The 15745-nt window shown below is 44.9% G+C and overlaps 1 protein-coding gene across 1 annotated transcript in view; it reads right to left on the minus strand.

Annotated features, from left to right (window-relative positions):
- The window catches only part of LOC118965982 (uncharacterized), a 36190-nt gene that overhangs the window by 10264 nt on the left and 10181 nt on the right, over window positions 1-15745 (minus strand). Inside the window, exons 2-6 of the mRNA XM_036987219.2 lie at window positions 10271-12023; window positions 9788-10151; window positions 9093-9250; window positions 8287-8390; window positions 7988-8048 (exon numbers count right to left, since the gene is read on the minus strand). Coding sequence (XP_036843114.2) covers window positions 7988-8048; window positions 8287-8390; window positions 9093-9250; window positions 9788-10151; window positions 10271-11993 — 2410 coding nt within the window. The 5' untranslated portion in view covers window positions 11994-12023. The remainder of the gene's footprint in view (window positions 1-7987; window positions 8049-8286; window positions 8391-9092; window positions 9251-9787; window positions 10152-10270; window positions 12024-15745) is intronic.

The raw sequence follows: 15745 nt of genomic DNA on the forward strand, positions 1-15745 counted from the left end.
CGTTACCATACATGTCAGTAAATGGCCCACATCGTTACCATAAACGTCAGTAAATGGCCCACATCGTTACCATAAACGTCAGTAAATGGCCCACATCTTTACCATAAACCGTCAGTAAATGGCCCACATCTTTACCATAAATGTCAGTAAATGGCCATGCGCTAACTCAAGGTTACATGCTTATTCACCCCACTGAATACTAATGCTAGGCATTGCTAGCTTGCCTTAGTGTCTGTCACTGGTATATTAAAAACACAATTCATTATTTAATGAATTCATGACTAAATTACTTTTAATAATTTGCATTATAATCACACATCAGGGTTTCTTCATTTTTTCAAAAATACAATTCAAGCGCCACTATCAAGGTTTTTCCAGCCCCTCGATTCTAGAACCAATAGAATACACCTATCTAGATTCTAGAACAAATAGAACACACCTATCTAGATTCTAAAACCAATAGAACACACCTATCTAGATTCTAGAACCAATAGAACACACCTATCTAGATTATAAAACCAATAGAACACACCTATCTAGATTCTAGAACCAATAGAACACACCTATCTAGATTATAAAACCAATAGAACACACCTATCTAGATTCTAGAACCAATAGAACACACCTATCTAGATTCTAAAACCAATAGAACACACCTATCTAGATTCTAGAACCAATAGAACACACCTATCTAGATTCTAGAACCAATAGAACACATTTATCTAGAACCAATAGAACACAGTAAACAAATGCATCAAGTCATGCATATTCATATACTGTACATGTCACCATAGAATTAGGAATCAGAATACTAGATTGGACATTTAATTAATATAAAATCTTATCTTATGGAACTACAGGGCCTATAGCAGCCACTCTAGACCAGGTGATTAATGGAACTACAGGGCCTATAGCAGCCACTCTAGACCAGGTGATTAATGGAACTACAGGGCCTATAGCAGCCACTCTAGACCAGGTGATTAATGGAACTACAGGGCCTATAGCAGCCACTCTAGACCAGGTGATTAATTGAACTACAGGGCCTACAGCAGCCACTCTAGACCAGGTGATTAATGGAACTACAGGGCCTACAGCAGCCACTCTAGACCAGGTGATTAATGGAACTACAGGGCCTATAGCAGCCACTCTAGACCAGGTGATTAATGGAACTACAGGGTCTATAACAGACACTCTAGACCAGGTGATTATTGGAACTACAGAGCCTACAGCAGCCACTCTAGACCAGGTGATGACATCGCACAGACACATTGTGCTGGGAGATAAGTCTGTGTCAGAGAAAATGCCACAAAAAAAAAAAATTTTGTGTAAATGGTACAAGTCAATTCAACAATCTCTAGAAGAATCTACTAGCTAATTGCCTTTACAAAAATAGATATGTTTTACTAGGTGTGTATGTATAGCATATTTATTTATTTTATTTAACCTTTTTATTTAACTAGGTTAAGAACAATTTCTTATTTACAATAACCCGGACGACGATGGGCCAATTGTGCGCCGCCTTATGGGACTCCCAATCACGGCCGGTTGTGAAACAGCCTGGAATCAAAACCAGGGTCTGTAATGACGCCTCTAGCACTGTGATGCAGTGCCTTAGACCGCTGCGCCACTCGGGAGCCCAAGTATGACGCATCAGAGTTTGAACTGGGTTAGTTAGCTGTTAGCTAGGTTGTCACTAAAGATGATGGTGTGCAAAATAACCACTCAATATAACGTAACCTCACCCCAATCCGTACAAATGTGCGAAAACCGCAACATTGAAACGAGGCTGCAAAGAAAACTAATGTGACGGTAGCGACTGTGTTGACGTCAAAATCGGGGGCGTGAACTATGTTTCTATTCCAGCGTTGATCGACATGGACACGGCTCTATAGTATTGGAGAAAAGATGAGAAAACGGACGCTCCGTTACATCGTGGCGTGTCATGTCGTAACGTACAGCACACAGAAAGCAACTATTTCTGTCTTACAATCTCTCTCCACCAGGTGTAGCACTTCTCTCATCCTTTAAAAACAAGAAATGGACAGTGACGGGGGACACCTAGTCATTTTTTCCGTCATCATTGCATGCGATCATCATTCTCATTTCATGATGATATACAGTGGGGAGAACAAGTATTAGATACACTGTCGATTTTGCAGGTTTTCCTACTTACAAAGCATGTAGGGGTCTGTAATTTTTATCATAGGTACACTTCAATTGTGAGAGACGGAATCTAAAACAAAAATCCAGGAAAATCACATTGTATGATTTTTAAGTAATTAATTTGCATTTTATTGCATGACATAAGTATTTGATACATCAGAAAAGCAGAACGTAATATTTGGTAGAGAAACCTTTGTTTGCAATTACAGAGTTCATACGTTTCCTGTAGTTCTTGACCAGGTTTGCACACACCGCAGCAGGGATTTTGGCCCACTTCTCCATACAGACCTTCTCCAGATCCTTCAGGTTTCAGGGCTGTAGCTGGGCAATATGGACTTCCAAAGATTTTCTATTGAGTTCAGGTCTGGAGACTGGCTAGGCCACTCCAGGACCTTGAGATGCTTCTTACGGAGACACTCCTTAGTTGCCCTGGCTGTGTGTTTCGGGTCGTTGTCATGCTGGAAGACCCAGCCACGACCCATCTTCAATGCTCTTACTGAGGGAAGGAGGTTGTTGGCCAAGATCTCGCGATACATGGCCCCATCCATCCTCCCCTCAATACGGTGCATTCGTCCTGTCCCCTTTGCAGAAAAGCATCCCCAAAGAATTATGTTTCCACCTCCATGCTTCACGGTTGGGAGAGTGTTCTTGGGGTTGTACTCATCCTTCTTCTTCCTGCAAACACGGTGAGTGGAGTTTAGACCAAAAAGCTCTATTTTTGTCTCATCAGACCACATTACCTTATCCCATTCTTCCTCTGGATCATCCAGATGGTCATTGGCAAACTTCAGATGGGCCTGGACATGCGCTGGTTTGAGCAGGGGGACCTTGCGTGAGCTGTAGGATTTTAATCCATGATGGCGTAGTGTGTTACTAATGGTTTTCTTTGAGACTGTGGTCCCAACTCTCTTCAGGTCATTTACCAGGTCCTGCCTGTAGTTCTGGGCTGATCCCTCACCTTCCTCATGATCATTGATGCCCCATGAGGTGAGATCTTGCATGGAGCCCCAGACCGAGGGTGGTTGACCGTCATCTTGAACATCTTCCATTTTTTAATAATTGCGCCAACAGTTGTTGCCTTCTCACCAAGCTGCTTGCCTATTGTCCTGTAGCCCATCCCAGCCTTGTGCAGGTCTACAATTTTAGCCCTCATGTCCTTACCCAGCTCTCTGTTCTTGGCCACTGTGGAGAGGTTGGAGTCTGTTTGATTGAGTGTGTGGACAGGTGTCTTTTATACAGGTAACGAGTTCAAACAGGTGCAGTTAATACAGGTAATGAGTGGAGAACAGGAGGGCTTCTTAAAGAAAAACGAACAGGTCTGTGAGAGCCGGAATTCTTACTGGTTGGTAGGTGATCAAATACTTATATCATGCAATAAAATGCTAATGAATTACTTAAAAATCATACAATGTGATTTTCTGGATTTTTGTTTTAGATTCCATCTCTCACAGTTGAAGTGTACCTATGACAAAAATTACTCTACATGCTTTGTAAGTAGGAAATCCTGCAAAATCGGCAGTGTATCAAATACTTGTTCTCCCCACTGTATGTAATGACACATTATATAAACTCTTTATGGTGTTTTATTTACATTTTAGAGGCGATAAGGTGATACGTTGGACAGATTGAGTGACAAAAAGCAATTTTCCCTCACAACATCTCTCCTTCTCACTATCACGCATTAGTTTCGCTTCCCCACCTGCCATTTTTAAAAAGACCCGACGGGGCTCATTGTCTTCTTGAATTATGCAGAAACGGGCAGCGTTTAGGTCATGTAATTGATTCTGTTGGAAAGGGGATACATTGTGCTTTACAATGGTATTGACAGTACAGTTGATCTGGAAGTATTACGTTTTTGGGGCGTTAAAATAAGGTAAATTGTACGGACCAAGGCGATGCACAAAAGTTAGTGAGTTTACATTACACCCATGCATTATATGAACATAAGCTTGTACAACAGTACAAACAAATGATAGTAGCAGCCTGTGTATTAAATGTAACAAAAACCCATGAACAGCTAGCCAACAACAACATAAGCTAAGAGCAGCTAACTAGCAGGGAGAAATGGTAGGCTACCTAGCGCTGAGCTAGCTAATGTTAGCGGATAGCAATTAGCATGCAACTGTTAGATACAAATTAAATATCATTAGTGTTGGTCATATAGTGTTGTTCATATGTACAAACATTTATAACAGAAAAAAAATAATAAGATAAAAAAATAATCTGAGATGCCATCTTGTGCTCATTAATTTACATACAAAGTTAGTTAGCTTAGCTTAGCCTTACTCATATGAATGAGAAAGATCGCACACATTTTTCACTCGGGCAAAACACCAGCAAAATGACCCCAGGGCAAGGAAACGTGCAGGAAAGACCAAAACCTCCAGCCACCTGAGCAACTTCTTCCCCTATACCGTCGCCCTCAACAACCGGCCACCTGAACAGATTCTTCCCCTGTACCGTCGCCCTCAACAACCGGCCACCTGAACAGATTCTTCCCCTGTACCGTCGCCCTCAACAACCGGCCACCTGAACAGATTCTTCCCCTGTACCGTCGCCCTCAACAACTGGCCACCTGAGCAACTTCTTCCCCTGTACCGTCGCCCTCAACAACCGGCCACCTGAACAGCTTCTTCCCCTGTACCGTCGCCCTCAACAACCGGCCACCTAAACAACGTCTTCCCCTGTACCGTCGCCCTCAACAACCGGCCACCTGAACAGATTCTTCCCCTGTACCGTCGCCCTCAACAACCGGCCACCTGGTCCACGATGATCTTCTCATTCATAGACTAGGTACCCTGCACTAGAATCGTCACATTGCTCTTTGCACTCTCTGCAAATCCTCATATGACTCTATTCATTTACACATTTTCCCCACCGCACATCATCCTGTTATTTACATACATCAATTATAATGTTGCTTAGTGTTTATAGTGTAGCCTGTAGTTCTTAGCTTACAGTGTACATGGTGTGCATAACACGCGGATCTGTGTAAACTCTGCTTCAACATATGTTGTCTGTTTATCCTGTTTATCGTCTGCCTGTATATCCTGTTTATCGTCTGTCTGTTTATCCTGTTTATCGTCTGTCTGTATATCCTGTTTATCGCCTGTCTATTTATCCTGTTTATCGTCTGTCTGTATATCCTGTTTATCGTCTGTCTGTTTATCGTCTGTCCGTTTATCCAGTTTATCGTCTGCCTGTATATCCTGTTTATTGTCTGGCTGTATATCCTGTTTATTGTCTGGCTGTATATCCTGTTTATTGTCTGGCTGTATATCCTGTTTATCGTCTGGTGGTATATCCTGTTTATCGTCTGGTGGTATATCCTGTTTATCGTCTGGTGGTATATCCTGTTTATAGTCTGTCTGTATTTCCTGTTTATCGTCTGTCTGTATTTCCTGTTTATCGTCTGGTGGTATATCCTGTTTATCGTCTGTCTGTATATCCTGTTTATCGTCTGGTGGTATATCCTGTTTATCGTCTGTCTGTATATCCTGTTTATTGTCTGGCTGTATATCCTGTTTATCATCTGTCTGTATAGCCTGTTTATTGTCTGGTGGTATATCCTGTTTATCGTCTGGTGGTATATCTAGTTTATTGTCTGGCTGTATATCCTGTTTATCGTCTGGTGGTATATCCTGTTCATCGTCTGGTGGTATATCCAGTTTATCGTCTGGTGGTATATCCTGTTTATCGTCTGGCTGCATATCCTGTTTATCGTCTGGTGGTATATCCTGTTTATCGTCTGGTGGTATATCCTGTTTATCGTCTGGTGGTATATCCTGTTTATCGTCTGTCTGTATTTCCTGTTTATCGTCTGTCTGTATTTCCTGTTTATCGTCTGGTGGTATATCCTGTTTATCGTCTGTCTGTATATCCTGTTTATTGTCTGTCTGTATATCCTGTTTATCGTCTGGCTGTATATCCTGTGTATCGTCTGGTGGTATATCCTGTTTATCGTCTGGTGGTATATCCTGTTTATTGTCTGGTGATATATCCTGTTTATCGTCTGGTGGTATATCCTGTTTATCGTCTGGTGGTATATCCTGTTTATCGTCTGGCTGTATATCCTGTTTATCGTCTGGTGGTATATCCTGTTTATCGTCTGGTGGTATATCTTGTTTATTGTCTGGCTGTATATCCTGTTTATCGTCTGGCTGTATATCCTGTTTATTGTCTGGCTGTATATCCTGTTTATCGTCTGGCTGTATATCCTGTTTATCGTCTGGCTGTATATCCTGTTTATCGTCTGGTGGTATATCCTGTTTATTGTCTGGCTGTACATCCTGTTTATCGTCTGGTGGTATATCCTGTTTATCGTCTGGCTGTATATCCTGTTTATTGTCTGGCTGCATATCCTGTTTATTGTCTGGTGGTATATCCTGTTTATTGTCTGGCTGTATATCCTGTTTATCGTCTGGTGGTATATCCTGTTTATCGTCTGGCTGTATATCCTGTTTATCGTCTGGCTGTATATCCTGTTTATTGTCTGGCTGTATATCCTGTTTATCGTCTGGTGGTATATCCTGTTTATCATCTGGCTGTATATCCTGTTTATCGTCTGGCTGTATATCCTGTTTATTGTCTGGCTGTATATCCTGTTTATCGTCTGGCTGTATATCCTGTTTATTGTCTGGCTGTATATCCTGTTTATTGTCTGGTGGTATATCCTGTTTATCGTCTGTCTGTATATCCTGTTTATCGTCTGTCTGTATATCCTGTTTATTGTCTGTCTGTATATCCTGTTTATCGTCTGGCTGTATATCCTGTTTATCGTCTGGCTGTATATCCTGTTTATCGTCTGTCTGTATATCCTGTTTATCGTCTGGTGGTATATCCTGTTTATCGTCTGTCTGTATATCCTGTTTATCGTCTGGCTGTATATCCTGTTTATCGTCTGGTGGTATATCCTGTTTATTGTCTGTCTGTATACCCTGTTTATCGTCTGGCTGTATATCCTGTTTATCGTCTGGTGGTATATCCTGTTTATCGTCTGTCTGTATATCCTGTTTATCGTCTGGCTGTATATCCTGTTTATCGTCTGTCTGTATATCCTGTTTATCGTCTGTCTGTATATCCTGTTTATCGTCTGTCTGTATATCCTGTTTATCGTCTGTCTGTATTTCCTGTTTATTGTGGCAGCACCGTTTCTTTGAGGCAAATGTGTTCGGCGAATAAATGTGATTCTGATTATGGTTAGGGGTGAGGGGTGAGAGGTCAGGTTAGGGGTGAGGGGTGAGAGGTCAGGTTAGGGGTGAGGGGTGAGAGGTCAGCTTAGGGGTGAGGGGTGAGAGGTCAGGTTAGGGGTGAGGGGTGAGAGGTCAGGTTAGGGGTGAGGGGTGAGAGGTCAGCTTAGGGGTGAGGGGTGAGAGGTCAGGTTAGGGGTGAGGGGTGAGAGGTCAGGTTAGGGGTGAGGGGTGAGAGGTCAGCTTAGGGGTGAGGGGTGAGAGGTCAGGTTAGGGGTGAGGGGTGAGAGGTCAGGTTAGGGGTGAGGGGTGAGAGGTCAGGTTAGGGGTGAGGGGTGAGAGGTCAGGTTAGGGGTGAGGGGTGAGAGGTCAGGTTAGGGGTGAGGGGTGAGAGGTCAGGTTAGGGGTGAGGGGTGAGAGGTCAGGTTAGGGGTGAGGGGTGAGAGGTCAGGTTAGGGGTGAGGGGTGAGAGGTCAGGTTAGGGGTGAGGGGTGAGAGGTCAGGTTAGGGGTGAGGGGTGATGGGTGAGAAGTCAGAGGTTATGGGTGAGGGGTGAAGGGTGAGAGGTCAGAGGTTAAGGGTGATGTGTGAGGGGGTGAGAGGTTAGAGTGTAGGGGTGAGAGTTTAAAAGTTACCAGCATAATGGTAGTCTCTTGCTGATGATGGAGTAGAGAAGAGCAACTTCTCCAGTGTGGCCTGGGACAGGGGGATGAGAGGTAGAGAGACATTACTGAAAAACTACTGAAAAAGTGATTTGGGGTAAATAGATATGGATGAGGGAATGAACGATCGAGGAAACAAAACTAATGATCGTTTCCCCTCTCCCTCTTCACCAGTGTTATGGTAGAGACCGTGTAGAGTGTGCCTATCTGTGTGTCTGTGTGTCTGTGTGTCTGTGTGTCTGTGTGTGTGTGTGTGTGTGTGTCCTCCTCACCAGTGTATCTCCGTGACAGAGGTAGAGACAGTGTAGGGCCAGCTCTGTGTTGCTGCCCCCTCCTGGTAGACAGCTAGAACTACACACAGACAACATTGCCGCCACTGGTAGACAGAGAGAGAGACAGAGAGAGAAACAGAGAGAGACAGAGAGAGAAACAGAGAGAGAGACAGAGAGAGAGAGATAGAGATAGAGAGAGAAACAGAGAGCGAGACAGAGAGCGAGAGAGACAGAGAGAGAGAGAAACAGAGAGAGAGAAACAGAGAGAGAGAGAAACAGAGAGAGAGACAGAGAGAGACAGAGAGAAACCGAGAGAAACCGAGAGAAACAGAGAGAGACAGATTGAGACAGAGAGACAGAGAGAAACAGAGAGAGAGAGAGAGAAAGAGAGAGACAGAGAGAAACCGAGAGAAACCGAGAGAAACAGAGAGAGACAGAGTGAGACAGAGAGAGAGAGAAACAGAGAGAGAGAGACAGAGACAGAGAGAAACAGAGAGAGAGAGAGAGAGAAAGAGAGAGACAGAGAGAAACCGAGAGAAACCGAGAGAAACCGAGAGAAACATAGAGAGACAGAGAGAAACAGAGAGAGACAGAGTGAGAAACAGAGAGAGAGACAGAGGAGCTGAGTTGTGTTCTTTATTTTTTCTCAATTAATCACTGAACTGCCATATATTCACTTGTATCTGAGATTTTAAAACAATAGTTCTATTTACAGCTTCATAAACCCTTCATAAACCCTTCATAAGTCCTTAATACGTCCTTCATAGATAAATCATTCATAAGCCAATTTTACCCTAAATTCATACCTTGGTCCTGGATGACAGAACTCTTCCCAAGCTCCTCCCACGGTTTCCAGAGCAACTCCTCATTGGATGCTGATTCCTCTGGCCATGTCCTGGACTCTTCCTCCCTCTCTAGACAACATGGCAGCTCAGCCTGGAACCCTGGACCCACGTTGATACACCTGGAAAATGTTTCAATGAATAAACAAACAAATCAATTCATCAAATGAATCAACGAAAGAACAAACAAAATAACGAACGAACGAACAAACGAACCAAAGAATGAACGAACAAACGAACGAACGTAAGAAAGAACAAACAAACGAACGAACGAACGAACGTAAGAAAGAACAAACAAACGAACGAACGACCAAACGAACGAACGTAAGAAAGAACAAACAAACGAACAAACGAACAAACGAATGAACGTAAGAAAGAACAAACAAACGAACGAACGAACAAACGAACAAACGTAAGAAAGAACAAACAAACGAACAAACGAACAAACAAACGAACAAGCGAACGAAAGAACAAATGAACAAAACAACAAATGAACGAAAGAACAAACGAACGAAAGAACAAACGAACGAACAAACAAATGAACGAACAAACAAACGAAAGAACAAGCGAACGAAAGAACAAACGAACAAACGAACAAACAAACAAACAAACAAACGAAGGAATACAGCTAATGCATTCCTCTGTCCATCCATACTCACGGAGGTATAGAATATCCCTCCTCCTCTTCAGTCATCCCTCCCGTCCCTCGTTCCCTGACTGAAGGGGGCATGAGGGAGGAGAGGATCCCCGTTCCTCTGCGTCTGGGGTTCAGCATAGGTAGAGGGGTGTAGTGGAGCCCTCTCCCTAACCGCTCCACCCCCTTCTGCCCTCCTCCTCCTCCTCCTCTACTAAACTGGAGCAGACTAGGGAAGGGAGTACCTTTATACACCACTAGGGGTGCTGTTCCATTCTGTGGGAGTCCACTGGGGGGCTGGGATAGAAGAGAGGAGGGGTGGAGGGCGGAGTGAAAGGCTGGGGTGGAGGTAAAGGAGGATTCTACCAGAGTTTGAAGACTATAGTGATCTGTGAGCAGAAGAGAGGGGGGGGGGGAGCAACACAATAGATGGGAGGGAGGTAAGGAGGAGACTGGACACAGATTAGAACATATTGATTTGGCAACACTCTTCCACACAGCACCCTACCTGTATTATTCCCGTTGTCCTGGTGACCCGGTCTCCCAGGAAACACCGCCTCCTGGCAGTATACGTAGCCGGAGCTTGAGGGGTTGCCCTCGACGACGCCCACGTCACCTGACTGCTGTAGCCAATGAGAGAGCGGGAGCTTCCACACGACGGCCGAGGGGTGGGAGGAGTGGAGTGGCTGGAGAGAGGAGGGGTAAAACTGGACTGTTCCACTACAACCCCCCCCTGAGGACTGGGTGAGTCCAACTGTCCTGACAGAGGGTGGTGGGGTGAGTTTAGGAGGGGAGAGGGAATGAGGGGGGAGGGGTGTGGGAGGAGGGCTAAGGACCAGGGGGAAGGGGTGAGGCGAAGGAGGAGGAGGAGTAGGAGGTGAAGGAAGAGTGGAAGAGTCTGTGTGCGAATCGTAGGCACTTGTTTTGATCCATTCTGTGCTTCCTCCTCCCAATCCCCAAATCCCACTTCCGGAATTCCCATTCAGAATTCTGCTGCCGGCAACGTTGCGTCTGAAGGAGAATGCCTCGGAGAAGGAGTCCAGTTTCTGCTGGTAAACCCTACCACCAGCACCACCTGCTTCCTGGGAATGGGAGTATAGAAAGGCCCAGTCCTGGGGATACCCCCCACCCCTCTCCCTTCCCTCCCCAGCCACAGCACCACGATCTGGGGGAGTAGGACTCACCCAAGACCCAGGCTTTAACTGGGCCTCTAGAGGATCCAAGTTCGACCTTCTACCCCCGAAATCATCACAGTCTCCTCCGAAATCGTCAACCCTTCTCAATCTATTCTTCATTCCTGTATTATCCACACTATAGCCAAAGCTAGCAGTACGATTATAGCGATAATCAGTTGTATTATTGCCACCATCATGGCTACCGCTATCTCTATAACCATCACTACCATCTCCCCTCTCCTCACACACATACTCTCTACTGTAGAACACATCATCCCTGTTACTACAGCCCTCATCCGTTCTGTAGAACACATCATCCCTGTTACTACAGCCCTCATCCGTTCTGTAGAACACATCATCCCTGTTACTACAGCCCTCATCCGTTCCCGGAAAGACGTCATTCCTGATATCATCCGTTCTGTGAAAGGCCTCATCCCTAGTGTTCGACCCGTCATCCGTTTTCTCCTCACACCCGTCATCTCTACTGTTACTGTAGAAGACATCCTCCCTACTGCTCTTACAGCCTTCATCTGTTCTGTGAAAGACGTCATCCCTGTTACAGCCCTCATCCGTTCTGTGGTACACATCACCACCACTACCGCTGGCGCTGCTGTCATCCCCATCGCAGCCGTCATCCCTTTGGCTAGCATAGCCAAGGCACTGACCTTCAAAATGGCTGCCGAAATCATCCCCTTGACCTACACTGGCATCCAAAACCCCCCTGTTACAGTAGCTAGCTTTCTGCGCTCCAAAACAACCATCTCTACCATCAACATCACTACAGTTATCACCTCTGCTATATCCATGAATGTCTAAATAACCACCTCTTCCACCACCCTTGTACATGTCGTTGCTCCCCCCAGAATAGAGGCTCGAATCAGGGAGGGGTGCCGCCCCTATTCCAGTCCCTCTGTATTGCTCGAGGGGAGTCTGGGGCTCCAAGGGGTGGTGGCAGGATGTGTGGCCCGGGCCGGGGCGGTGGTGGAGGTGATGCTGAAGGTATGGGTCCTGGTAAGGCTGGGGGGTTAGAGGTTGGAGGGACGTTCGGTCGGCCATGGGGTAGTCTCTGGTCTCTCTGGGCGTGTTCTGTGCCGGGATAGAAGGACCTTTAGTGGCAAAGATGAAGAGGTGCCGGAGCAGACATGGTCCTTTAAAACTCTAGAAAAAAAGTATAGGCAGGTCAGCCACCAGACAGACAGAACCGTGCACTAGGTCTATCTATCAGTATAGGCAGGTCAGTCACCAGACAGACAGAACCGTGCACTAGGTCTATCTATCAGTATAGACAGGTCAGACACCAGACAGACAGACAGACAGAACCGTGCACTAGGTCTATCTATCAGTATAGGCAGGTCAGTCACCAGACAGACAGAACCGTGCACTAGGTCTATCTATCAGTATAGGCAGGTCAGTCACCAGACAGACAGACAGAATCATGCACTAGGTCTATCTATCAGTATAGGCAGGTCAGCCACCAGACAGACAGAACCGTGTACTAGGTCTATCTATCAGTATAGGCAGGTCAGTCACCAGACAGACAGAACCGTGCACTAGGTCTATCTATCAGTATAGGCAGGTCAGACACAAGACAGACAGAACCGTGCACTAGGTCTATCTATCAGTATAGGCAGGTCAGCCACCTGACAGACAGACAGAACCGTGCACTAGGTCTATCTATCAGTATAGACAGGTCAGACACCAGACAGACAGACAGACAGAACCGTGCACTAGGTCTATCTATCAGTATAGGCAGGTCAGTCACCAGACAGAACCGTGCACTGGGTCTATCTATCAGTATAGGCAGGTCAGTCACCAGACAGACAGACAGAATCATGCACTAGGTCTATCTATCAGTATAGGCAGGTCAGCCACCAGACAGACAGAACCGTGCACTAGGTCTATCTATCAGTATAGGCAGGTCAGACACCAGACAGAACCGTGCACTAGGTCTATCTATCAGTATAGGCAGGTCAGACACCAGACAGAACCGTGCACTAGGTCTATCTATCAGTATAGGCAGGTCAGCCACCAGACAGAACCGTGCACTAGGTCTATCTATCAGTATAGGCAGGTCAGCCACCAGACAGAACCGTGCACTAGGTCTATCTATCAGTATAGGCAGGTCAGCCACCAGACAGTCAGACAGACAGAACCGTGCACTAGGTCTATCTATCAGTATAGGCAGGTCAGACACCAGACAGACAGAACCGTGTACTAGGTCGATCTATCAGTATAGGCAGGTCAGCCACCAGACAGTCAGACAGACAGAACCGTGCACTAGGTCTATCTATCAGTATAGGCAGGTCAGCCACCAGACAGAACCGTGCACTAGGTCTATCTATCAGTATAGGCAGGTCAGCCACCAGACAGAACCGTGCACTAGGTCTATCTATCAGTATAGGCAGGTCAGCCACCAGACAGACAGACAGACAGAACCGTGCACTAGGTCTATCTATCAGTATAGGCAGGTCAGCCACCAGACAGAACCGTGCACTAGGTCTATCTATCAGTATAGGCAGGTCAGCCACCAGACAGAACCGTGCACTAGGTCTATCTATCAGTATAGGCAGGTCAGCCACCAGACAGAACCGTGCACTAGGTCTATCTATCAGTATAGGCAGGTCAGCCACCAGACAGTCAGACAGACAGAACCGTGCACTAGGTCTATCTATCAGTATAGGCAGGTCAGACACCAGACAGACAGAACCGTGTACTAGGTCTATCTATCAGTATAGGCAGGTCAGCCACCAGACAGTCAGACAGACAGAACCGTGCACTAGGTCTATCTATCAGTATAGGCAGGTCAGCCACCAGACAGACAGAACCGTGCACTAGGTCTATCTATCAGTATAGGCAGGTCAGCCACCAGACAGAACCGTGCACTAGGTCTATCTATCAGTATAGGCAGGTCAACCACCAGACAGAACCGTGCACTAGGTCTATCTATCAGTATAGGCAGGTCAGCCACCAGACAGAACCGTGCACTAGGTCTATCTATCAGTATAGGCAGGTCAGACAGAACTGTGCAGTAAAAGTCAAAAATTATTTGGTTTTAAATATACTTAAGTATAAAATGTAAATGTAATTGCTAAAATATACTTAATTATGCAAAATAACGGCTATCAGTAAATGAAATGATTTATTCTTTTACTTTTGGTACTTAAATATATTTTAGCAATTACATTTACTTTTGATACCTAAGTAGTATTTTACTGGGTGACTTTCACTTGAGTCATTTTCTATTAAGGTATCTTTTCTTTTACTCAAGTATGACAATGGAGCACTTTTTCCACCGCTGGCAATCGATCTGTTGGCCTCATGTGTAAACTTACCTAGAGAAGCAGGAAAAAACACAAACCACAGTCTTCGCTAATGAGAAAACCCAGTCCCAACTTTGACTCTGTCATTAAAACTTAGTACCACATAGTCCCATATGACTATCACACACAGAAACTGCCCTGTAGATACAGGGCCATTATATCAGTTCAATTCAACAACGCAACAATGCACAGCTTCTCGCTTCCTCCCTCTCTCTCTCTCTCTATCTCTCTCTCTCTCTGTCTCTATTGTTGTAATTAGGTTAAGATAGTATGACTCATAGACAGAGAGAGAGAGAGAGAGAGGGGAGGAAGAGAAAGAGAAAGAGGGGAGAGAGAGAGAATAGAGAGAGAACAGAGAGAGAGAGGAGGAAGACAAAGAGAAAGAGGAGGAAGAGAGAGCAAGAAAGAGTGGTGATTCCGTTCTGACTAAGTTTTAGGCATCTTTCTTCCCTTTTCATGCTGGCTATATTATCTCTGATGTTCCTTCCTTGTTTCTTGTCTTTCATTGAGTCTTTATAAGTTTATATCTTTGTTTGTCCGACAAAAAAAACGATGTCTCAAAATATGTGCACACACTTTTTTATTTCTCTCTCTATCACACACACACACACACACACACACACACACACACACACACACACACACACACACACACACACACACACACACACACACACACACACACACAGGTGTCGGTGATAAAAAGTTAACTCTGGTAACACTTGTCACAGAGACACTCCTGCCCTCCCCTCCCTCCACACCCCTCCCTTTCTCCCCCGGTGAAAACCACATCCTCAGGAAACAGTTACGGATCTCCCTCCTTCTCTCTCTCTCCTCTATCATTATCTCTAACCATTATCTCTTCTCTCTCTCTCGCTCTTCCTCATTCTCTCTCTCCTCTATCATTATCTCTAACCATTATCTCTTCTCTCTCTCTCTTCCTCATTCTCTCTCTCTCCTCTATCATTATATCTAACCATTATCTATTCTCTCACACTATCATTATCTCTAACCATTATCTCTTCTCTCTCGCACTGTCATTATCTTTAGCCATTATCTCTGCTCGCTCTCACTATCATTATCTCAAACCATTATCTCTTCTCTCACACTATCATTATCTCAAACCATTATCTATTCTCTCACACTATCATTATCTCTAACCATTAGCTCTTCTCTCTCGCACTATCATTATCTCTAACCATTATCTCTTCTCTATCACACTATCATTATCTCTAACCAGTATCGCTTCTCTCACACACTATCTTTCTCTCCAACCATTATCTCTTCTGTCTCACACTCTCCTCTATCTTTATCTCTAACCATTATTTATTCTGTCTCTCACCCTCCTCTCTTTATCTCTAACCATTATCTCTTCTCTCACACTCTCCTCTATCATTATCTCTAACCATTATCTCTTCTCTCTCTTTACCTCTAACCATTATCTCTTCTGTCTCTCACTCTCCTCTCTTTATGTCTAACCATTATCTC

The sequence above is a fragment of the Oncorhynchus mykiss genome, chromosome 9 (assembly GCF_057628025.1).
Source record: "Oncorhynchus mykiss isolate SJ-2025 chromosome 9, ASM5762802v1, whole genome shotgun sequence".
Lineage (NCBI taxonomy): Eukaryota > Metazoa > Chordata > Actinopteri > Salmoniformes > Salmonidae > Oncorhynchus > Oncorhynchus mykiss.